This window comes from Danio rerio, chromosome 6 (assembly GCF_049306965.1).
Source record: "Danio rerio strain Tuebingen ecotype United States chromosome 6, GRCz12tu, whole genome shotgun sequence".
NCBI lineage: Eukaryota > Metazoa > Chordata > Actinopteri > Cypriniformes > Danionidae > Danio > Danio rerio.
This window is the reverse complement of record NC_133181.1, coordinates 36,377,355-36,401,749: the sequence shown is the minus strand read 5'-3', so window position 1 is coordinate 36,401,749 and position 24,395 is coordinate 36,377,355. Positions and strand designations below refer to the sequence as shown.

General features: G+C 37.6%; 2 protein-coding genes across 5 annotated transcripts in view; both read left to right on the top strand.

The window, feature by feature from the left end:
• The first annotated feature begins 314 nt into the window (after nucleotides 1–314).
• tmem69 (transmembrane protein 69) lies at nucleotides 315–3,842 on the top strand. The gene is made up of 3 exons (NM_001287082.1): nucleotides 315–413; nucleotides 612–661; nucleotides 2,919–3,842. The coding sequence occupies exons 2-3, from the start codon at nucleotides 617–619 to the stop codon at nucleotides 3,621–3,623; spliced, it is 750 nt and encodes a 249-aa protein (NP_001274011.1). The 5' UTR covers nucleotides 315–413; nucleotides 612–616; the 3' UTR covers nucleotides 3,624–3,842.
• Nucleotides 3,843–8,169: 4,327 nt separating this feature from the next.
• mast2 (microtubule associated serine/threonine kinase 2) overlaps nucleotides 8,170–24,395 on the top strand; it is a 206,849-nt gene continuing 190,623 nt past the window's right edge. For all 4 annotated transcript variants that reach the window (XM_073954326.1, XM_001341269.10, XM_073954325.1 and 1 more), the window contains exon 1: nucleotides 8,170–9,179. In XM_073954326.1, the coding sequence (XP_073810427.1) occupies nucleotides 9,099–9,179 (81 nt within the window). In that variant the 5' untranslated portion in view covers nucleotides 8,170–9,098. The remainder of the gene's footprint in view (nucleotides 9,180–24,395) is intronic.

Genomic DNA, 24,395 nt, shown 5'->3' with positions numbered 1-24,395 from the left:
TAGAAATGTGCTGAAACAATCTTCCCTCCATTAAACAGAAATTGGGGAAAAAAAATAAACCGGGGCACTAATAATTCAGGGGGGGCTAATAATTCTGACTTCAACTGTATGTAATATTTTATAAGGAACTCATAAAAACAAGTAGGCTAGATTTTTAATGATAGTCAGACGTGACGTCTTTATAAATCGAAAAAAAAATCCAAAACATCTACTGCAGATTTTTCATACGAACAAACTATGCTGAATTACTCATAATTTAAATTTAATTAGACTTCCGCAGGACTTTTAAAAGAACTTTCCAGGCTTGTAATGATGATTCTGGCTTCACGCTGCTAGTGGCTCACGAGTTGTAATGACCTTCCGCTGACTGAAGTCCGCGTTTTATTTTAGTATATTATGATATAACACCAAAGGTATGTTTTCGAGTTTTGACCTTTATAGTAAAGTCTGTTTCTAGCGTAATATACATCACTGCCTATGTGGGCTACACTGCTAGCATGTTAGCATATAATAGAATTCTGTTCAGCGGATAAACTTTTAACTTAATCGACGATTAAGGGTAGTGAATGTTATTAAATAAAGCCTTAATAATATTTATATTTCAATTGCAGGCAAAATGTTGGCAAGTATAATCGGACGGCAAATCCTTGGGAATTTTAGGGTGAGTGAAATACTTAATCTTTCATATTTAGTTGCTGTCAGTCAGTCTTAGTCTGTTGCAAAATTGTGTCGTTAATAATTTGTATTATATAATTTTATATTATTTAAAATATTTTAATAGTTAATTAACGTGACTTTGTTTACATACAAGTTATGTTACAAATAATGTGGGTAGATTACAAATTATACTCCCATTTTCCACCCCATTTCTTTACCAAAGGATTTTATAATAATAAAAAAAAGACAACAAAATTGTTCTTTGGTATAAACCTAAACATGATCAAATGCATTAAGCGTCACACAGTGTTATTCAAATTGATATGATTTAAGAGTTGAATATGAATTGTTTCTTACAATTTCATTAATAAATGTTTACAAAATATATGTCTGTTTATCAGTCTGATCGTTAACCAACAACAGAGAACTATAAACATGCAGGCGTGTTGTTAAATGATTGAAATCTTACAGAGACTTCTAATAAATAATTCATTCATTTATTTTCTTTTCGGCTGGAATGAACCACCAACTTATCCAGCATATGTTTTACGCAGCGCATACCCTTCCTGCTGCAACCCATCACTGGGAAACAACCATTCACTCTCATTCACACACATACACTACAGACAATTAAGCTTACCCAATTCACCCTAAGTACATTAAGACACATTAATAGGCATAAAAACAGAAATGAAATCACCAATGTTTTTCAGGTTTTTAATGTTTATTAAGTTATACCAAGTGTATGCTGCACATGGTGGTGGTGTGTGGAGACCCCTCTCATGATTGTTAAGTGCTTTGGGTGTATGGCCATATACGATAAATGCTCTATATAAATACACATTGCATTTATTTATTTGTGGCATACGTTTAGGGATGCGATGATTAACCGGTTTTACTATTAACCGTGATTTAATTTGTTACGGTTAATTAATCGTAAAGGCTTCTCAACACCGCGTTTCTACACGGAACAGAACTGCAGACACTAAACAAAGTTATGCCAACTGTGCACTAGTTTGTACACCAAGACTAATAATCACACTGGACTTACTATGACTGGGGCTGTTAACTAAGGCAAGCTTGTGCAAGTTTGTTATTTCCAATGGAGGGACACGCACACGACGCTACACACTCACGATTTTCAGGCAAACCTAGTTGAGATGACCGGGACGGTGGGAATTGCAGACGGCTAAAATTTGAGAAAAGCAATTGAAAGTACACAAATTTGCAAACCCTCTTAAAGTTACAAATAATGTCGCTGATGAGTGCGATCATGTGGCGAATGCCAGCCGAGATCAACCAAGTGTTTTTGGAGAGAGTGCTGAAAGACTGAAGCCTGTTTCTCACCGCGAGCGTGAGCTGAGCTTGTTTTTTTGGCGTCCATTTTAACAGATTAGAGCTTTCATACTACACGCAGAAGCAAGGTGTCAACACAAGGCGTGCGCGTCGTTGAAACCGCAGTTGCGGCATAGTTTCGCCACTGGGTCCATTTTTGCCAGTGCGTTAATAATGACCAAAAACACATTGAATCAGCAATTTTATCCAATAAATGCATCGATAATATCTACTAATATATATATATATATATTCAATTAAATGAACTTACACGATTAGAATGGCAACAAATATTTAGTTGGACCCGAACTACAAAACGAAATTCAAAACAATTTTAAACTAGTTTTAAACTAGTGGGGTTTTAAAATCAACTAATGCAAATAATCGAGATAACCGTGAAAGCGTGATTATTTCTTAGACTATAATCGTACAACCAAAATTTATAATTGTTGCATCCCTATACAATTTATAATCAGTGTAGAGTGGCTTCCCTATTTCAGAAGCATGTGCTGCTAATTTTTAGAGAGATCACAAGATTAACTTGGCTTTTCTAAATGACTAATTTTCAGATGTAACTAATATGACTTGAAAGAAATCAATAAACGAAGTATTTCGCTGCTGTTGTGGGTCTAATTTGTGAGACGATTATACCTAAAAACATAACATTGACTTAAAGATAATAACAGAGATCACTAATAGTGATCTAATTTTAATATGGATTATAATCTAATTACAGGTAGTAAATCTTTGGAATCTTATTATGCAATGTAATCCAGATTACATGAAATCATTTATAACCCAGCACTGACTTTATTACTTTATGGTAATAGAGCTGCACCATGTAATAACTTGATGTATTTTCCATTGTTTTTCCATTGTGAAAATTCTTATAATAACTGACATCTCTTTCTTCTCCTAAACAACAGGGGAGCAGCAGTCTTCTGCAGTTGTCCAGAAAGTTAGCCTGTTCAGGGCAGCAAACCGTTAATTTTTCAACACTATTGACTAGATGTTTAAATGGACAGTTTCTCCCAAGGCATGGTACCAGTGCTGTTCTGGGATCCCAGTCATTCCACTGGTCGGTCCACAGACTCAAGAAACAACCTCAAGGAGAAGAGAGTCCACCAAGAGAACTTGATTTACTCCGTTACGACATGAAACACCTAAAGAATGCTCCCAAACCAGCTCTCTATCTGGGATTAGCTGGACTCATACCTTTTGTATCTGCTCCTCTGCTAATGGCTGTCACAGAGCTGTATTACTCTGATGTTGCGTTTGCTCAGGTTGCATATGGAGCATCCATTGTTTCCTTTCTTGGTGGGATTCGCTGGGGTTTTGCCTTGCCTGCAGGAAGTCCTGAAAAACCTGACTGGCTCAATTTGGCCAACAGCGTGGTTCCCTCCCTGATTGCTTGGACGGCGCTTCTTTTCCAGCATGACATTACATCTTCTGCTATGATTGTAATAATAGGGCTCGGGATAGCATTGCATTATGACCTGTCCCTCCTGCCCACTTACCCCAGCTGGTTTAAAGCGTTGAGGGCAATACTCACAATTGTAGCCTTTTTGTCCTTGCTGGGTACTCTTATCATTAAGCAGGTTTATCCTGAGAAGAAGTTTATAAGGGATTAAATTATTTATTTGTGATGTCAGTATTGTGTTAAAAGTACGTGCATCATATCTGTTTCCATTGTCTTTATTTTTGTACCTTCAATTAGATTTTGTGTCCTATGGTTTATGGTTATACAGATATGTTTTGTTTTGACTTTGTAATGAATGAATGCATTCACATAATGTGTGAAATTACATATAAATACTGTTAAATAAAGATAAGTAGGGTTGTCACAATACTAGAATTCGATACCAATCAGTACTGAAATTTTAAAAACGTCTATTTCCCGTGAACAAATGACAAATGAGTGCTGTTGCACGATCTTAAACACCGCTGATTTGCTATTGTGTTCACGTGGTCAACAGAAATGACTGGCCATGTGATTATCCGTGAAGGTCATCGGTAAACACAGATACAGGGGCTCTTTCTCAATTTCAAGAACGCAGAGAATAGACTTCTTGTGAAGACCAGTCTTGCCAGGTGTCCTCGGAAGAATGGACTCGGGAGACTACAAGGGCAGAGAATGCATCCTGTGAGAAATGAGATGCTGCGTTCTTCCTGATAGTCACATGACCCTCATGCATTTTTAAAGAAAAATTATTTAATAATGACAGCATTCATACAACAATCTATTGTTTTTCCCCTAGTCAAAATATATACTATGCATAAAAACGTTATAAATATACATTGCACAATACAAATAAAACAGATTTAAATATAAATTTCAGTAAATAAACAACCTTAATGTGTTTATTCCTTTATTAAGATGTTTATGGTGATGTTTACTTTCACCGTTTTGTTTAGGGAATCTCCTGAGTTAAAGAAGTTATATCTCTGAACTATAATAAATCTAAATAAAATGCTGCGCTTCCCACCTCCAGTCGCAATGACTTCTGGAGCGAGTTCGGTGCATAGATTTCTGCATAGATGCGTCCTTGATATCAAGAACACATCCGAGAAGTTTCATGCGTCCTCTGTTACTGTGGTCTTGAGAATTGGAACAGAATTTCGGCAGCCGATAATGACGTTACACGAAAACACGAGGATGCAAGACCCCTGATGAACGCTTATTGAGAAACAGCCAGGGACACTGGAGCATTTCAAAGTCACGTTGATCAGCTGGTTTGTCTATAAGCTGTCATACAAGTGATCCGCTGATAAACTGCGGCTTTAAAACGCTCCAGTGTTTCTGTATCTGTGGTTACACTCAGTATACAGCAATGATCTTGTCAAACTAATGACCTTCACGGGGAATTGCAGCCATTTCTGTTAAGCATGTTAACACAATGGCAAATCAGCAGCATTTAAAAACGTCCTCACTAGCGCTCAAATATCTATCTATCTATCTATCTATCTATCTATCTATCTATCTATCTATCTATCTATCTATCTATCTATCTATCTATCTATCTATCTATCTATCTATCTCTCTCTCTCTCTCTCTCTCTCTCTCTCTCTCTATATATATATATATATATATATATATGTGTGTGTGTGTGTGTGTGTGTGTGTGTGTGTGTGTGTGTGTAAACACATATACATACAGTTGAAGTCAGAATTATTAGCCCACATTTGAATTTATTATTATATATTTTTTTTATATTTCCCAAGTGATGTTTAACAGAGCAAGTAAATTTTCACAGTATGTCTGATAATATTTGTCGTTCTGGAGAAAGTCTTATTTGTTTTATTATATAGCAGTTTTTTTTAAGCCATTTTAAAGTGAAAATCATTAGCCGCTAGATCCTTGTTTACTTCACTCTATGTCAAAATGTACAATAATATTCTAAAATGTGTGATATTTGTAATTTTTTAAGCTTTCTATAAATAATGTAATTATTTTAGCCTCTTTAAGCTATTTTTTCCAGATGGTCTGCAGAACAAAGCATCGTTATACAATAACCTCCCTAATAAAAAAAAGCTTGTTCATGCTTTTATGACTTCTAGGCTGGATTACTGTATGCTCTGTTCGCTGGTTGTCCAGCATCCTTTATTAATAAACTTCAGCTATACAAAATGCAGCTGCCAGAGTTCTTACCAGGTCAAGAACATATGAACCTATCACCCCAATTGTATCCTCCTTACAGTGGCTGCCGGTTAAGTTTTGTATTTATTATAAAATATTGCTTCTTACCTAAAAAGCTTTAAATAATATAGTTTCTGTTTGTCTAACCAACATTCTGTCTCTCTGCCATTCAACCCGCTCTCTAAGATCTCAAAATCAGGGCTTCTGGTAGCACCTAGAATAGCAAAGTCGAGTAAAGGTTGAGGTTGAGCTTTCTCGTTTGGCTTCTAAACTCTGGAATAGCCTTCCTGATAATGTCCAAGGCTCAGACACACTCTCTCAGTTCAAAACTAGATTAAAGACCTATCTTTTTAGTAAAGCAGACATTAAATAACGGTATGATGCATGAATGTGCTCCACGCGGGTGAGCTGGCTTGACAACCACCTGCAAGACACACTCCTCCTTAATACACCAGACGTTGTGTTAAAAACTCTCATCTGCTTTACATGTTTGTTTCTATGTTTGTTTAAATAACTGCTATTTTCATTGTTGCATCTCGTTTAAATACACTATGAACAGCAGCTACGATAATTATTTTGTTTATTCTCTATTTCCACCTGGGGATACTCATTCTAAAGTCCCTAGAGACTATGCAGTGTCATTAATGCGATCCAAGAACTGTGAAGAGATGATCCCAAGATATCCATAATCATGGACCAGGCAGTATCCTGACTTGATGGTGATGGTTATTGAGGAATGGAATGCATGAGACTGATTCCTGAAAGAGCACTGTGACAGATGCACAGTCACCGCATTGTTCGATTGGGCCAGCCTGACTCCCCAACGACGACCTACTCACACCTGCACCTTCTCCACGATTGACCTCCAGCTTCTCTAGAATCTGGTGTGTCCAGTGTCCTAGACTGCAGCTCTTCAAGTTTGGCCATAAAAATTATGGTTATGTACAACAGAGCCTGGTTCCTCTCTAGGTTTTTTTTTCCTTCACTTTGTCAATGGGTGAAGTTTTTCTTTTTTTCCCTCACTTCTGTCACCAGTGGCTTGCTTGGACTTGTGGAGCTGCACTTCGGTGAGTTTGCTCTTCAGTTTTAATTTTCAGCAGTGAAACATAAACCGCATGAACTAGTTAACTGAACTTCAACTGTGAAATCTGGACTTTACTAGAACTATGTTAAGCTGCTTTGACACAATCTTCATTGTGAAAAGCACTTTAAAAATAAACATGAATTGAATTGAATTACCCTAACCTGCCTAATTAACCTAGTTAAGCCTTTAAATGTCACTTTAAGCTGAATACTAGTTTCTTAAAAATATCTAGTAAAATATTGTACTGTCATCATGGCAAAGATAAAATAAATCAGCTATTAGAAATGAGTTAGTAAAACTATTAAGTTTAGAAATGTGTTGAAAAAAATCTCTCCATTAATTATATATATATATATATATATATATATATATATATATATATATATATATATATATATATATATATATATATATATAGGCGAAGCAGTGGCGCAGTAGGTAGTGCTGTCGCCTCACAGCAAGAAGGTCGCTGGGTCGCTGATTCGAGTCTCGGCTCAGTTGGCGTTTCTGTGTGGAGTTTGCATGTTCTCCCTGCGCTCGCGTGGGTTTCCTCCGGGTGCTCCGGTTTCCCCCACAGTCCAAAGACATGCGGTACAGGTGAATTGGGTAGGCTAAATTGTCCTGTGTGTGTGTGTGTGTGTGTGTGTGTGTGTGTGTGTGTGTGTGTGTGTGTGTGAATGTGTGTGTGGATGTTTCCCAAAGATGGGTTGCGGCTGGAAGGGCATCCGCTGCGTAAAAACTTGTTGGATAAGTTGGCGGTTCATTCCGCTGTGGTGACCCCAGATTAATAAAGGGACTATTTATATGTACACACACACACACACACACACACAAACCACAGAAAAAAGCATTTAAAAAGAAAAGTAAGTTTAAGTGCTAAATTTCCCTGTTGTTAAAGTTTAATTTCTGAACAAATTATTATTTAGAATATGTTTTTTTTCTGTTTTTTTTCCCTTATGCATACTATTGTATTAATTTATGTATTCATTAAAATATTAGTTTTACTTTTTTCATGTTTATTTTTTATTAATCTTTAATATTTTGCATTACTTATTTATATATTTTTATTTCATAATATATTTTTAAATGTTTTATTATTATATGCTGAGCCTCTATTTTTCTCAAATATATAGAATAGGAATAGTACAGAGAGCTTGGATCTATACATTGTTTTAAGCAGGAAGGGTTACTTTAGTCTCAGCAGATGGCAGCAAAAACAAACTAAAGTCGAATTTCTCCAAAAAGCGATCTTTTCACTTGCCCCTTCTAAGCCATTGGAGGAAACAACGTTCCCAGATCAGCCCTCCGGTGTATATGCAATGCAAGACTCCCCCACTTAGTTAGAATCTGCTCCTACACACTGAACTCAGATCAGCTCTCGAGTGCATATGCAAGACTCCTCTCTGAGACTCTGCTACACAGACTGAACTTAGATCAGCATTTGGCGCTCACCGGCGGTCGTTCACTTGATGCGAGCTTCAGGAAGCTACTAGATTTCCTCCTCGGAGAAAAGCGACGGCATGACAGAACACCGGGTCTGATTAGCGATTGTTTTCGGCACCGAGCCGTTTCCCCCGCACCCGGCCGGGCTGACGTCTGAAGAAAAGCGAGACTGAAGGAGAAACGCGGAGCTTCGCGACCGCTAGATATAATGATCCGCGTCAAAACAGAGCTCGCTCTCTAGACTCACGAGACATGATGGACAGTTAAACGCTGTGTTGTGGCTCTGCGGCGAAGTGTATCTCCAGTCTGCTGGCAGTTTAGTGGATGAGGAAATTTTCTGTTTTTATACGTTAGCTCTTTGTTTTGTTATAACTGGAATGCTAAAGTATTGGTTCACCAAGACGAGACAATCCGCTGGAAGACTTCAAACGGCAGCAAACACGTTGGAAACGCGGCATTATTCAGCATAATGATAACCTGTCGTTACACTCTCACGGTGACAGACTCGAGCCCGGCGAGTTCATTTACACATTGCTTTTAAACGATCACTTTCTCAATTTTGGTAAACTCAAAAGGCGTTTATTTTGCGGATGTTGTCAAACTTTATCAACAAACTGCTAGCGAGCTAGCGTGTTCCGCCGGGTGATTTTCGGCGCTAAAACCGCATAGTTTACATAAAACTGAAAACAAAGCAGTATTTGACGGAAAAAGAGAAGAAAAACAGACTGGCTGTCATGGCAGATGGGGTTGTAACTTAAGGTCGAGAGTGCAACACAAAAGCAAACCTGCGTTCATCATTTATTCTGTATTTGTGGACCAAAGTTGAGGAGAGGTTTGCTCACCATGTACCAGGGCGAGATTTGTTTCAGTATCTGAATGCACTGACCACTGGATTCAACAAAATATTAACATTAGAGTAGCGCTCAGCCGCCATCCATCAGAATGAAGAAAACCGAGAGCAAAAACAAAAGGAAACTCTGCACATCTGAGCAGCAGGACAGCAGCACTGAAGGAAAAGACGAGGTGAGTGATTGCGTTTTGACATTTACCTTGTGTATTTATTTCAAGAATGCAAAGTAAACAACAGTACACATGCAGTGGTGCATGTGACGCAGCTGCCCTGCAGAATGAGCGCAGTGCTCGATTTCAGTGCATCCATGAGGCATCAGGGCTTCTTGGTCATGAATATTGACAGGAAGCTTCCCTTGCAGAAAAAAGACAATTGATGTGTGAATGCATGCTGAGCCAGTTTATATGCTATTTTGCGTGTGTGTGTAATCCCTGACGTATTTATTTAGCTTAAATAATTAAATGAATTTTTTATAATGGGCTATAATTGAAGTCAATACAAACTCCAGCACATCAGAGTGGACATCAGGTTTTAGATGTTTTTTTGCTTTGTGCATTATTAGATTTGTGCACTTCTGAATAGGTTTAAAGGACTTGCTCAAGTTTATTACCCACGTTATGTTTGTTTTGGAAGAGTTTTATTGACTCCTTGGTTTTTGTTATTGAGTCTTGTGTTATCATTCATTGCGAGAGGACAGAGTGACACTGAAAGAAATAAAAGGAATGGAGTACTCCTATTGCTTATACACACATATAGTGTGTTTCAGATGTGCTCCAACATTAGGCACATTCAAACCAAGACTGAAAACACATCTGTTTAGCTGTGCCTGTACTGAATGAGCCCTGTGCTTTGTCCGACAGATCGCTCTATCATGTCTTTCTTTTGTTTTTCATTCTTTTATAACCTTTTAAAACACGTTTGATCTGTTTTAATCACTTTTATTATTTGTTTTTATTTCCTTATACTTGTCTCTTTTAAAAACCCGTTTAAACCCGTTTCTGTTTATGTAAAGAAATTTGAGTTAAAATTGTGAATGAAAAGTTTAATTAGGATCACACATTTTGTGCATAGCCATTCAGATTTATGTACTTTATGTTGATTTATGTAATTTATGTATTTATGTTGACATTAATTTGAAATGTTTTCTTGATAAAGCATTGTTGGTGATTAATATAATTATGTTGAAAATCGATCTATATATAAATAAGGCGAGGCAGTGGTGCAGTAGGTAGTGCTGTCGCCTCACAGCAAGAGGGTCGCTGGTTCCAACCTCGGCTCAGTTGACGTTTCTGTGTGGAGTTTGCATGTTCTCCCTGCCTTCGCGTGGGTTTTCTCCGGGTGCTCCGGTTTCCCCCACAGTCCAAAGACATGCGGTACAGGTGAATTGGGTAGGCTAAATTGTCCATAGTGTATGAGTGTGTGTGTGTGGATGTTTCCCAGAAATGGGTTGCAGCTGGAAGGGCATCCGCTGCGTAAAAATTAGCTGGATAAGTTGGTGGTTCATTCCACTGTGGCGACCCCGGATTAATAAAGGGACTAAGGCGACAAGAAAATGAATGAATAAACGTATATAAATAAATCCCATGTAATTTAACTTGTTGTAAAAAATTGATGAATAATGTTATACAATTACTAATAGCCTATTACTTTAGAATGTGCATTCTTTTCATTTTATGGTTTTAGTGCTTGAAAACCCGTTTAAACTTTGACCCCAAAAAGTGTGAGATTTGTTAAAATAGTTTTGTTTCTGGATAATCACCACCCTGCAGCAAGCAACTGATTTACAACATAAGTTTGACAATAATGCTTGAAGAAGAAATCCCATTTAAAGGGGTGGTCCACTACGATATTATATTTTAAACTTCAGTTGATGTGTAATGTAGCTGTGTGAACATAAACAGCATCTCTAAATGTAAAATATTCAAAGTTTAATGCAAAGGGAGACCTTGATTTGTACAGAGTTAGCTTAGCAACGCCTACAATTAACGAATTTTGGGGACTACAAAAAATACTTCCGCCCCCTGTGAGATCACAAAAGTTCGTTATTGCGCATCCCACACTGCGCAGGTAAAGGCCGTGGCCAGAGGCGCTGTAACGTTACTGCAGAGGGAGAAATGCCATCCTGCTGTTTCCACATAGCTGTTCTGTTTCTGTTGTTGGGCTTCCAAATGACACGACCCAAACACAGAAGTGCTTACAGTTCAATATTAATTATGTTCCAGAGAACTATAAAATACATAGCAAGCATGATTTGACAAAACACAGCTTCCAGAATCTCTCCCAGTTCAGTGCTGGATTCAGTTAAAATCTCCTCAAAGATGGAGCAAGGAGACGCTGTGAACTCTGAGTCATGACCTGTAAGTGTTTTTATTTGTTAAAATTGATCATGACATGTACAGTGTCTAACTTTAACGGTGTGTTGTAGCAAAGATGTAAACAACGGGAAATTATGGTAACCGCTAACGACTTAGCTAACGTTACAAATCTATATTTATCAAACGGCTGTAAACGCACACACACACATACACATACACGCTCTCTTGGCCAGCACCTGCGTCTCTCTGTGGGAGACGGCAGAGTTTCTCTCTATAGGCAGCTTTGCTATGCGTTTTACAACTCGGACAATAAAGTCGCAAAAGATATGTGAACGATTCATGTTACTTACACAGGCATATTCCGCATATGCATGAAAGACGTTCTGTAACGCGTTGATTTAAAAAAAATACAGCAATGATTTCCCAACTGGAGTGTAACATCAAAAACAAATCAATCCAGGCTCACAAAGGTCTCATCTCACATCTTGTGCTTTATTCTGTCACCATAGAAAATAACTTAATCCGAGCATGAGAGAAAAAGAACAATAAAAATCTCTCCCGCGCACATGCGCTTCTCGTGTTACAGATACTTCATCGTATACACGCATAAACACACTAAAAGGCACAGAAACAGTTAAAGGAGCCGCATCCCATTTTCACTCGTTACAGACACGTGTTGACTGACTGACTGACTGACTGTTTACACAAAAACGCGCGTGCTTGTCAGGGCGTGACGTGGAGCCGATCGGCGAATCACAGCATATTATGATGATGACCAATCAGAGTCACTTGAGGGTGGGCCTTTTAGAGAAACTAGGAAATATGACAGTCGTTTTCATGTTAGCTGAGTAGCTGTGTATAATCAAAGTGAGATTTATGAAAAAATAACACGATTTCCTTCAAGTTAAACATGAGCACACATTGCTTTGCATCTTATTAACACAACCAAGCCTTAAAAATAACATTCTGGACCACCCCTTTAACTTAAAAATAGATGCAAGAAACCACTTTCAGATGTGTTTATTCATTTGTGTAATAAATTGAGCAAAAATAATAACAATATCATATAATAATATCATTATATGATTCATCCTATGAGGCTTTATAAAACAGTGATGCAATACATGATTGTTCAAGAAGTGCAGACTGGATGTGATTAAAATATAATCTATGCACTTTTTTCCAAAATATACATATATGCTGATTTTCTTGAAGTAGTACTAGCTGATTTCATGATTGTTTATTTAGAGCAGCAGTTTTGCATTCAAGTGTTGTTCTTTTAATCTGAGCAGTAGGCCAGGCTTGTGTTGTTCATGCTGATAACTGGCACATGTTGTCATACCTGTCTCCTTGTAGTAGGTAAGAGGAAGTCAGCTTCACTATATCACTATTGTGATACATTGTTCAGTGTTTTACCTGATGAGATCATCAAGGGAGTGGCAAAGTTTAAGTGAGCCATCAGTCTTTCTAACCTGACCCAGTTGGCATAGTGACCCAAAATGCAGAAATTGTCTTTTTGGTGCTTTTGTGATGCTTATATAGACTCACCGGCCACTTTATTTGATGCACCTATTGTGGTGGAATGGGAGATTCGCATCATAGATGTGCAGGTGACAAATCTGCAGCAACTGCATGATGCTATCATGTCAATATGGACCAAAATCTCTGAGGAATATTTCCAGTACCTTGTTGAGTCTATGCCACTAAGGATTAAGGCAGTTCTGAATGCAAAAGGGGAACTAGAAAGGTGTACCTAATAAAGTGGCCGGTGAGTGTGAGTGTGTGTGTGTGTGTGTGAGTGAGTGTATATATATATATATATATATATATATATATATATATATATATATATATATATATATATATATATATATATATATATATATATATTTAATATTTTTTATATTTATTTTTAGGGGGTTTAACTATTATTTTACTTGGATAGTTTAGAGAGGAGAGAGGAATGAATGAGATGCAGAGAGAGAAGGGAAGGATCGGCAAAGGACCTGAAGCTGGTGTTTGAACTGTAGTCACTGTGAGCACCTCTGTGCTATGTGTCGATGCACTAACTACTAGGCTATTGGCGCCAACAACAGAGCACATTCTAAAGCCCAGCTCACACTGTGCACTTTTTAATAATCCTATGCGATTGTAGCTCGTCGGACTGCACAAACACAATCCCCATGTCTGACTGTAAGATCTTTGTTGCCGTTATGTCAGACTGAACAACCATCAAGATGCACCAAACACGACATGAAAACTCATCTGGCATTTGACATCATCCATCCTTGACACATTAAAATCCATGTGAAATCAAAATGTAAGGTGTTAATTTTGCTATCGCACATTGTTATTATTTAAATGAACGATTAATCTGTGCTAGCTAATTTACTGAATCGTTTGTTCAATTAAAATAAATTTATCTTTATTTCTATAGTGCTTTTACAATGTCGATTGTCAAAGCAGCTTAACATGGAATATTATAGTAAATTGAAACTGTGTCAGTCCAGTTTTCAGAGTTGAAGTTCAATTTAGTTCAGTTCATTTGGTCCGCACCAAGGGTAATAAATGATACATTGTTGCATTTTCTGCCGTCTTTGGGTCGTTTTCACACCACACTGCTGGCTTTGGTCCGAACCAGTTAAAACGAACCAAAATGCAGTCATCTGTAAAAATCCACATCTTTTATTGGCCAGATGTTGTTGAACATATTTCCTAAACTGCTTATATATTGGTCAAAATTCACGTGCGGGAAAATGCCTATTAACTCCCGCAGGTAAACAAAACCGGCAGACACAAAATGTCGCTTTTTACTGTGAAGGGATGACTGCGCTGACTGATTGTATTTCCTGCCGCGGCTGGAAAACAGGGTTTTAATGCATTGCTCGTCACTTTAGGAGGAGGCGTGAATTAACTTAGCTAAACTGCGACATGGTCATCTTGCGGAAATACTACCAACGATCCATCAGGTAATGTTTTCCCCTCTATCTCTCTCTGTTGGTAAAGCGCTGTCAACAAATATTTTTCCTCCATATCCAGCCTGATCTCACGAGAAAACGTAAGTATTTTACGTTTTGCCAGTTTAGTGGCTAATTCGTACGAATTCGTACGATTTCAGTCGTACGAAATGATACGATTTTAAAAAGGAGGCGTGGCACCTAACCCCACCCCTAACCCCAACCGTCATTGGGGGAAAAGCAAATCGTACTAAATTGTACGAATTAGATCGTGCGAATTCATACGAATTAGCCACTAAATGAAAAAGTTACGAATTGCTGTGAGATTGTGTTGCCATATCCCATAATGCACAGCGCATCGGCCTACGGCAGCTGAATTATTCCGAAAGGTGCAGTACTTATTGCGGTTGGACCTGTTTTAGTACGGATCATATTCTCACCACAAACAAACTGCTCCAGGGTTCGTTTGAAAGCGTACCAAGACCACCTCTTCTAGCAGGTCTCGGTGCGCTTATTTGGTCCGCTTTTGGTGTGCACTCAAATACGATTGCTGCATTCTCACCTGCCCAAATGAACCACACCAAAAGGGAAAATGAACTTTAGTGCGATTCAATCGAATTAATTAAGGCAGGTGTGAAAGCACCCTTAATTTTCACTGCTGAAAGTCCAAACACTGAAGAGCAAATCCATCGATGCACATCTCCACAAGTCCCAAACCATGCAGGTCAGAGGCAAGGAACAAAACTTAAACAACAGATGAAAGGGAAGGAAAAAAACTTTGAGAGAAACCAAGCTCAGTTGGGCATGACCATTTCTCTTCAGGCCAAACTTCTTGTGCAAGTAAATAAATAAAAATGGTAGTTATAAACAAACTTGTAAAGCACAGAAATTTTTTTAACGAAATGTCTGTTAGTTTTGGTAATCTCCAATCAAAGTCTGACCATTTGCACCCATGTTTGGAGTGGCAGTTTTTTTGGTTGATGTCAGTTTGACAGCTTCAGTCACAATATTCTTTCCACACACCCTTACCATTAGTTTGCTGAGGTATTAATGCGAAAAATAACTTTCTTAGTTCGACTGTCATCAAGATGTGTCACTGCAGGACAGTGGCTGAAATCTACAGAGACATTTTCGAAACTGGAATTAAGCATCTGTCGGTGGTCCATCATGATGCCAAAAGAAAATCTTCTTCAACATATTCAACAAAAGAACCCAGGCTTTAGGTTTATGTAGATTATAGGTCTCAAACTCAAACTGAAGGTGTTCATGACTCTTTTGAATTATTTGAATCAGATGTGTTTTGATTAGGGTTGGAACAAAACTGTGCAGAGCTGTGGCACTCCAGGAATTGAGTTTAAGACCTAACATGTAGATCTTCAACAGAGATTATGAACTGTGTTTATAATAGGTGCATTTAAAAGAAAGTTTGTCCAAAAATATTATAAAATAAACATTCATATATTTTTTTCTTCTGTTTCACACAAAATGATCTTCTTACAAAATGATTATTATTTTTTTTTTACCCCAGAATTCTTCAGAATATTTTTCACCTACTTTCAAATATGCCTTGGGATAATGATTTTTTGAGTAGCTTTATGGATTCCTTATCCAAGGAGCACTGACATTAATTACTCCTGTAGCTTTTTTGTCTGATTCTGGATCATATTTTTTATAATGTCTTCCATTGTGTTCGAAAGAGGAAATAAACTCATCAATAAACAGATTTGGAACAAGTGGAGTGGTGACCAATTCTTTTAATGCTGAAAGTATTGCCATGAACCTAACATGGTTATGATTCTTTGTTATAAATGCTCTCCATGTGCAGTAAAGCATTTCATCCAATTTAAATGCTCGTCATAGGAGGTTTGGCTTCTGTTTCTTCATGGGATGTTTTTTTTTCTTTATTATAACCTTTTGGTGGTGAGCTAAACATCTGTGGGATTCAGCTTTCCTTTAGGAGATCCTCTCTCCGGTAGTCGTTTAACCACATTTATTGTAAAAGTTTTTTTGACCAGCACAGATGGTCTGGCTTGTGCAAAAAAAAAAAGCTATTACATAAGCAACTCCCAACCCAAATCAGCTTTTCATCCTTGCATTTACTTGCAGAAATATTTTGATCAGTTGAGAGATGAACTGACATAACCGGACTCTGTTAGATAATGGAAAATTGGTCGCAACATGTTGTTGATGTTACTGAAGACTAATTCCCTTTTGGCATGTAAGCTTTATGCTTAACGCTTACACTGAAACCAGGGCTAAAATAAGCCAGTGCTGTGCTGTGAGCCTGTTTACATTGCTGTCAAGAGCTTTCTGTCTGCCTGGTGTTGCATCTGCAACAATAGAGGGTGGTGCCAGATATGCTCACCAATTAATTTTTGGTGTTGTATGAGGTTGTCTGTTCATCATTTGAAGTATGAGTGCCCTCAGGTGACTTAGCCTTCAGTGCTTTTTTTCTTAGTTCATTAGAGAGCATTTAGATTATCGTTTAACTCCAAGCCTTTATGATAGTGTGACTATATAACCAGGAAATTGCTTCTGTGTGCTTAATGAGTCATTGAAGGGTTTCATCGAGAGCTGCAATAGACAGTCAAGCATTAAGTAGAGATGTTGTTTTCCACTAGTCACTTTATTATGCAGAACTGTAATTTAACAGGGCGTAGTCATTTGGTCAAGTGTATTTGTGTGATGTGAAATCCAGTTAAAAAGTTCATCCAACAATTAAAATTTGATTTTTTTTTGTTTCTTTAGCAGAATATAAAAGATTTTGAGCTGAAACCTTGATTAATCATCAAATGCAATTTGTAATCTTTTAGTCTTTTTAAAAAGGTAAAAAAAAGGTGATTTGCATGCACATTTTCTAAGCCATTTCTAGTAAATCATCGGGATGCGCTTTCACTGGCAAGCTATGAAAAATCATGCTTAAAATTAAAGTCAAGTTAATTAAATCGAATCAAGTTATTCGTTCTGTGATAATGACAGCTGTTTGTGTGGTTTCACATTAAACTTTGGCTATGTGTGGTGAATGCTGCTGCATCTGAAAGCATGTGAATTCCACATATAATAATGTTTTTTCTCCAAACTCACTTCATAACTGCAGTAGAGTGTTGTAAATAAATCCTTCTGTGAGGTGATGCCATAATCTTTTGTTTATGAGTCACATGGAATCAATAGCTCCTTTCACACAGTGATGGCGGTAAATATCCAGAAAATTTCTGAAACTACTTTAGCGGTATATTCAAAAAACGCTGTTCACACAGGCGAGGACGTTACAGAATTTTTACGGAAAGGACCATCCACACATCCATTCCAAAATACCGGTAAATTCTGACATCATTAACCAGAAATGAGCTATAAACGGCTGCGATTGTATTAGTAAACATTTGACCACATTACAACCTCTGTGGATGGATCAATATTGTGAACAACTTTGTTGAAAGCATAGAGAAACACTTTCGCATGTCGAGATGGTCATAATATGTGTGTTCTTTACGTGCACACGCGTCAGAGCTTGAAGGTGAATGCGTCTGAGTGTTCTGATTGGCTAAAGTAGACGTCTTACGTCAGCACGTTCCAGACGTGAACGCGCTCTTTCCGACAATCTTCATTCTGGTTTCGCACAGCGCAGCATTCCGGCAAATTACCGGTAATGTTACAACTTCTCTTTTCGGAAATTAACCGGAATTTACTATTATTTTAAAAAAGGGCCTGTTCACACATACAAAATTGCCGGTAATTTTCCGGAAAGGTCTGTATGCGTGAAAGGGGTTTTTGAAAGCATTTAAATCTTCTGTTTTTTCAGCAACATTCGTAGGGATTTTTTGAGTTTCTTCATTTTTTTGCATTTGAAGCTTCTGTGTGAGAGTGCCTTCTGTGGAGGAGATTTATTACTGATCACAGAACTGTGTTTCCCTGATAAGATGTACATGACAACTGCTTAGCCGTATTTGCATTTTTGTTTCAATTAATCGCCCAGCCCTACTCCTGATGACATATTGAAGTTTTATTAAAGAACCCCTATTATGGGTTTTTGAAACTTACCTTCCATGCAGTGTGCAACAAAGCTTAATGAAAACATTCAGCTGAGGGTTAAAGCCTGGTTTATACTTCTGCAAGTGGTCGGCATGACCCACGGCTGCTCTGCAATAACACTTCCGAAATGCTAGCTGGCAGTAGGTGTTTAAGTTTCTCTGTGTCGAGTTTCTTTAATGGTGTTTTGTTTTTTTCTGACGCTAACTTTATGTGCAAGTGGCTCAAACTTGCTCATTTTGAGGCTGGAATCGGCGAACGTGCAACAACTCTAATCATAAAGTAAACACAATACAACAGTCTCCATCTGGACTCGATTCTGTTTCCTTTACGAGACTCGACACTTGTAAACACTTGCCACATCAGGCTTGCCTCTCACCTCCGCCCACGCTCATCAGGGCTACCAAGCCAACTAATCACAGAGCTTTGTTCTATGAGAAATTTTTTTGAGAGGTGCGCGTCCATGCATAGGCTGCGCTGCAGCGTACGCATGCGGTTGACACAGAAGTATAAATAAGCCTTAAATGTAAAAGTGCACCATGTTTAAAATTATAGATAAAAAAAGATTAGATTCAGAATTGTTTAAATGATTTGTTATTCGTATAGATCTTTTGCCTGTTTGTATCGACATCGACACAAAACAATACCAAATACGAACTGCCGAATCTGTTAAAACATGAACGCACCTTTCCCTTCAGAAACTAGCGTAGTGTGAGGGATCATGGGATTGATCATAACGCGAAGATTACTATCACTGAGAGATGGCCAGACATGCGGCTGTGGGGAATAAAGGATTAAAGTTCATTTTCACAACAAAACCACTAGTACAGCCAATTGAGTGCTGTGTTTGTTCTTGTCATTTTTTCGATTATTGATACAATAACCAACACTGCAACGTGGGATTCGCCAGCCGTTTGCTATTAAAAGAAAGTTAGCAAAGACTACAGCAAAGACTGGCTTTTACCGATTTAAATGCATTTTGTGCTTGCGATCTACTGCTGTTTGTTAGTACGGCCACCATCAGCTGTTCATTACCCGCGCAGATCAGTGAATTTTCAAAATAGTTTTGATAAAACTTTTTCAACTGTGTGGATTAATATTGAATGTCGTTGTTTTTACTTGGGGTTGTGTTGGGTCATCAGGCCAATCAGCGCAGAGTAGCCTCACGCAAAGGAAGGGTTTGGGAACAAATGAAATACTGAACAAATCATATGGGAGTCTTTGGGATAATTAGGTAAAAATAAATACATATTTAAAGACAATGAAAGTGTTTCTTGACTTTGCATGCAAATCAGCCTGTTGTTGTTGAGCCCCTAAACCAAACTATGACTTTTTATAATGTAAAATAGGGGCTCTTTAAATGAAAGATCAGTCTGTTCAAGAAACTAAGCTTATTTCAGCATTATGTTTCTGTCCATAAAGATGTGTTTAGGGTGATAATGTTTTTTTTTTTTTTTTTTTACAATGGTAATGGAGGACACATGTTGTTGCTCATCAAAATTGCACTTGTTCTCATCCTGAATGGTAACCAAATGGTGTCGGATCATGTGCAAGATTGTGCCCATCATTATATCACTAGAAGCCTGCACTGCTGAAGAGGAGATGATGTTGTACAAATGTCCAGTTTCTTGCACAGAATGGCTGTTTTGCCCCAAGGAAGCCAGGAGGGGGTATCTATTTTGTGTTGCCTCTGTTTATTTAGTCTAAAGGTGCAGGTATGACTTGCAGTTAATGAATCAACCAAGGATTTACCTAAAGATCTTTTATGATTTTTTTTTACTTAAAAACAGTCACCTACATTTAGTGTTTCATTCTATTCAAATTTTAAATCTAATTTGAATTTGATGATTAAGTGAAATTCTCAGAATTTCGGTGTCAAACAGTGTATGTATTTTGGCCATTGTTTGCAGTGTTTGATCAAAGGAATAAGAGTTCACTTAGACAAAGTGATAAGAGATCACCTAAATATAACTCTGTGGCATCCAGTATTAAACATCTATTTTTACAAATCATGTTTGTGAATAGTGTGAGCACTTTCATTGTTCATTTACAGTGGATACAGAAAGTATTCAGACCCCCTTAGATTTTTCACTCTTTGTTTTATTGCAGCCATTTCCTGCAGTCATTTAAGCTTGTTTTTTCCTCATGAATTTACACACAGCACTCCATATTGACAAAAAAAAAAAAACACAGAATTGTTGACATTTTTGCATATTTATTAGTTTAGATTTATAAGTAAAACTGTAATATCATATGCTCCCAAGTATTCAGACCCATTGCTCAGTATTTAGTGGAAGCACCCTTTTGATCTAATACAGTCATGAGTCTTTATAGGAAAGATGCAACAGGTTTTTTATACCTGCATTTGTGGATCCTCCACCATTCCTCCTTGCAAATCTTCTCCAGTTTTGTCAGGTTGGATAATAAACATTGGTGGACAGCCATTTTTAGGTTTCTCCAGAGATGTTCCATTGGGTTTAGGTCAGAGTTCTGGCTAGGCCATTCAAGAACAGTAACAGAGTTGTTGTGAAGCCATTTTTTTGTTATTTTAGTTGTGTGTTTAAGATTATTGTCTTGTTGGAAGGTAAACCTTCAGACAAGTCTAAGGTCCAGAGCACTCTGGAGAACTCTTCACTGATTGTCGTCTTGTCCCTGCAGCTGAAAAACACCCCCACAGCATGATGCTGCCACCACCATTCTTCACTGCTGGGACTGTATTGCACAGGTGATGAGCAGTGCCTGGTTTTCTCCACACATACCACTTAGAATTAAGACCAAACAGATGGTCCGGATGGTCAGCTCTAGGATGGGTTCTGGTCATCTCAAACGTCTTCTATTTAAGGATTATAGAGGCCACTGTGCTGTTAGGAACCTTAAGTGCAGCTCTTTTGACCTCACGATTTTCATTTGCTTTGACATGCATTGCGAGCTCTAATGTCTTATATGTGGTTTTCCTAATCAAGTCCAATCAGTATAATCAAACACAGCTAGGCTCATGAAGGTGTAGAACCATCTCAAGGATGTTCAGAAGAAATGGACACCACCTGAGTTAAACGAGTGTCACAGCAAAGGGTCTGAATACTGAGGACCCTGTGGTATTCAGTTTTTCTTTTTAATAAATCTGCAAAAATGTCAACAATTTTATGTTTTTTTCTGTCAATATGGGGTGCTTTGTGTACATTAATGTGGAAAAATAACTTGAATGATTGTATCAAATGGCTGCAATATAACAAACAGTGAAAAATGTATGGGGTCTGAATACTTTCCGTACCCACTGTATATATAAAAATATTTATATGACATGGCCAAGACTATTAGCAGTGATTTTAGAGGTACTTATACTTTGCTGTCCTCATTAAGGCACAGAGAGGCTGGGTAATGCAGAGAAGGTGCTGACTCTCATAAGAAAGTAAGATCATTGTCCTTGCACTGCATGCAGTTAGTCACACAGCAGGGGTGTTTCAGTTCGTCTCTCTGCTGCACTCAGCTTTTATTTCAGGAGTGTTCGTAAGCCTCTGCTCTACTAAATTGAACTATTTTAATAAAATTGGAATTTTGTGGTCCTTCGAATATAAGCTCTGAAGCCTTTATTATGCTGTTCTTATAAGCTGATAAAAATTATTTTAAGCAATTAAACACAAAACATCAGTTGCAATTTGCTTTAATTTGTAATTGACACATGCTTAATGTATGACTCCTGAGTGTCACTGCATTATGTTGTACCGTCTCTTAAGATATTAAATTATGCTAAATGTACAATTTTGCATGCATCAGTAATTTGTTTGTTACATTTCTTTAACACTTTAATAATTTTGAATAAATTACATGCATCAACAGCCCTGATTTTAGTGCACCTGAAGCTCAAATTAGATTGTACAATTTTGCATATTCACATGACTAGAACTCCATGCAGCTTCTGTGCTGCAATCCATCGAAAATAGTGTCTCTTAAGAGAAGTACATTAGAGCTGACATAGGGAGCAGATAATTTTTATTTTTTAGCTTCTGCTTGCTTTAGACGTTTTGTTATTTCCTCTTGATCAGATGTGCAAATTAGGCATGAAAACAGTGGCTTTGCCAGGCACTCTGCTGTCATAAATGACAGGAAATGACTGAGCCATTTATGAGCCTTGAAAGTTTATGGCAGTGCCTTAATACCCCTGAATAGTCCAAAACACATTACAGAACCCCTCTTTGTTCTGTGCAGATGTTGAATATGTTGAATTTGATCAATAAACAGAAAAACTTACTGAAAACTTTTTGCTGATCACTGGAACTCATTTAAAAATTCATAGCACGGCACGATATATATGAGTGTATTAAACCATGCATTGCCATAACTGTCTGGTTGTGAGATGTTAGTGACACTGGCTGGCTGGATTTCTGGAGAACAGCACTGTACCATGAGGGAGAAAGAAGTCCACAAGCTGAATCCTGTGTATGCCCTGAAACATGTCATAAAAGCAGCAGTTTTAATGCGGTGGAAAGCATTCTGATCGTTCTACCAGTCACTAGAGAGAGGAGTGGTTCAATATTTTAGTTGTGTAAGGGACAAAGTGCAGTTTAGTGAGTTGAAGCAGATTTTCCTTGTCTTGAACCTTTAGGGACTGACTATCGGGAGTGTCTGTTGTTCATTAATACTTTTCACCTACTTAGCACATGTACAATACCTTAAAGGCATAGCAGTTCATCAAAAAGTGATATTTTATTATTAGTTTACACATTTTCTGGCCATCCAGAACTGTAGTCCAATGGCTACATTAGACATGGGCCGGTGTAAGGTTCTGATGGTATAATAACCTTGGATAAAAATATCACTGCTCTAAAATATATTCTTTTCCGCAAACTACAGTAACATGGCTGAAATAACTCTGAAATTGTGCTTGGCTGTTGCTTGTTACTAGATTGTCACTGGCAATACTTTCAGTTGACTTTTTAGCAAGACACTCCTCATATAGCTTCCTGTGGTGCTTTTTTAGGTGCTGGTTGTTGCATTTCCTTGTGCTGAGGCAACAATTCTTACAAATTGTCTGTTTTTCTGTGACTTTGAAACCAAAATATTCCCATATTACCAATGTCTTTTCTTTGATATTAATTTGTCTTTTAATACTTCTGAAGCGGCAAATGCAATCATCCCACTCCTAAGTGCTTTCCTGTTTTGTTTGTTTGTTTGTTTAAAAAAAAAAAGTTTTTATTGTGGGCATTCTGCATAATTCGGTTGCACAATTCTGATTATAATTAGAACAAATTTAGAATAAAAGTGTGCTAACTCAGATGGCTAGTAAATCTATTACACACAAATGGTAGTCACGCATTTGCACTGGGCAGAGGAAATTAAATAATACATATGTATATTTTATATCGTAGCATCTTGCGATTTAGCTAATCGCAACGTTTCAAATTGCGATTGCGATTTAATTTCAATTAATCACACAGCCCTATTGTGCAGTCCTAGTTCATAGATTCCCAAACCTGATATTTGTCTCAATTATGCAAAAGTAAACTCAGATTCTACCTGTAGATTGTTGTGAATGCACTTTCAGCCATTTTCTTAGGCTTTGGATTAAATGTAACTAATGTTTCTTGCACAGACAGATCGTTTGGCTTTGTAAGACCTCAGTGTGTCGCCAGGGGCCATGGGTATTTTTTTCTTCACAGGTTTAGACCATGAAGTTACAGCTTTACAGAGGATTTGTCTGTGTTTGCTGAAAAGTACTTTGTTACCTAGTATTACGAGGATTTGTCTTTATGCTGCTTTTAGACTTCAGTAGAAAGATAATCTGTTAATAAGTAGATAAAGTCTTGTGTGTTTCCTGAACCTAGCTAATTCATCCTCTAGCTTCCCTCTGCAAATTTAGTAATCCCATTCAAAGACTTCTTAGAAATATGGAGACACCCTTGGAAAAAAGAAATCTATATAAGCTTTTGCTCAACATCTTGTAGAACAAAATCTACAGTTGCCTTATTCACTAATTAAGAAAGATTGCTTCAGTTTTCCCACTTTATTTTACTTGAATTCCTACTATTTGCCTTCATTTTGTTCCTGCTTTTCTTCTCTCAGTTGGCCTTGCCTATAAAGCATTCGCCATTTT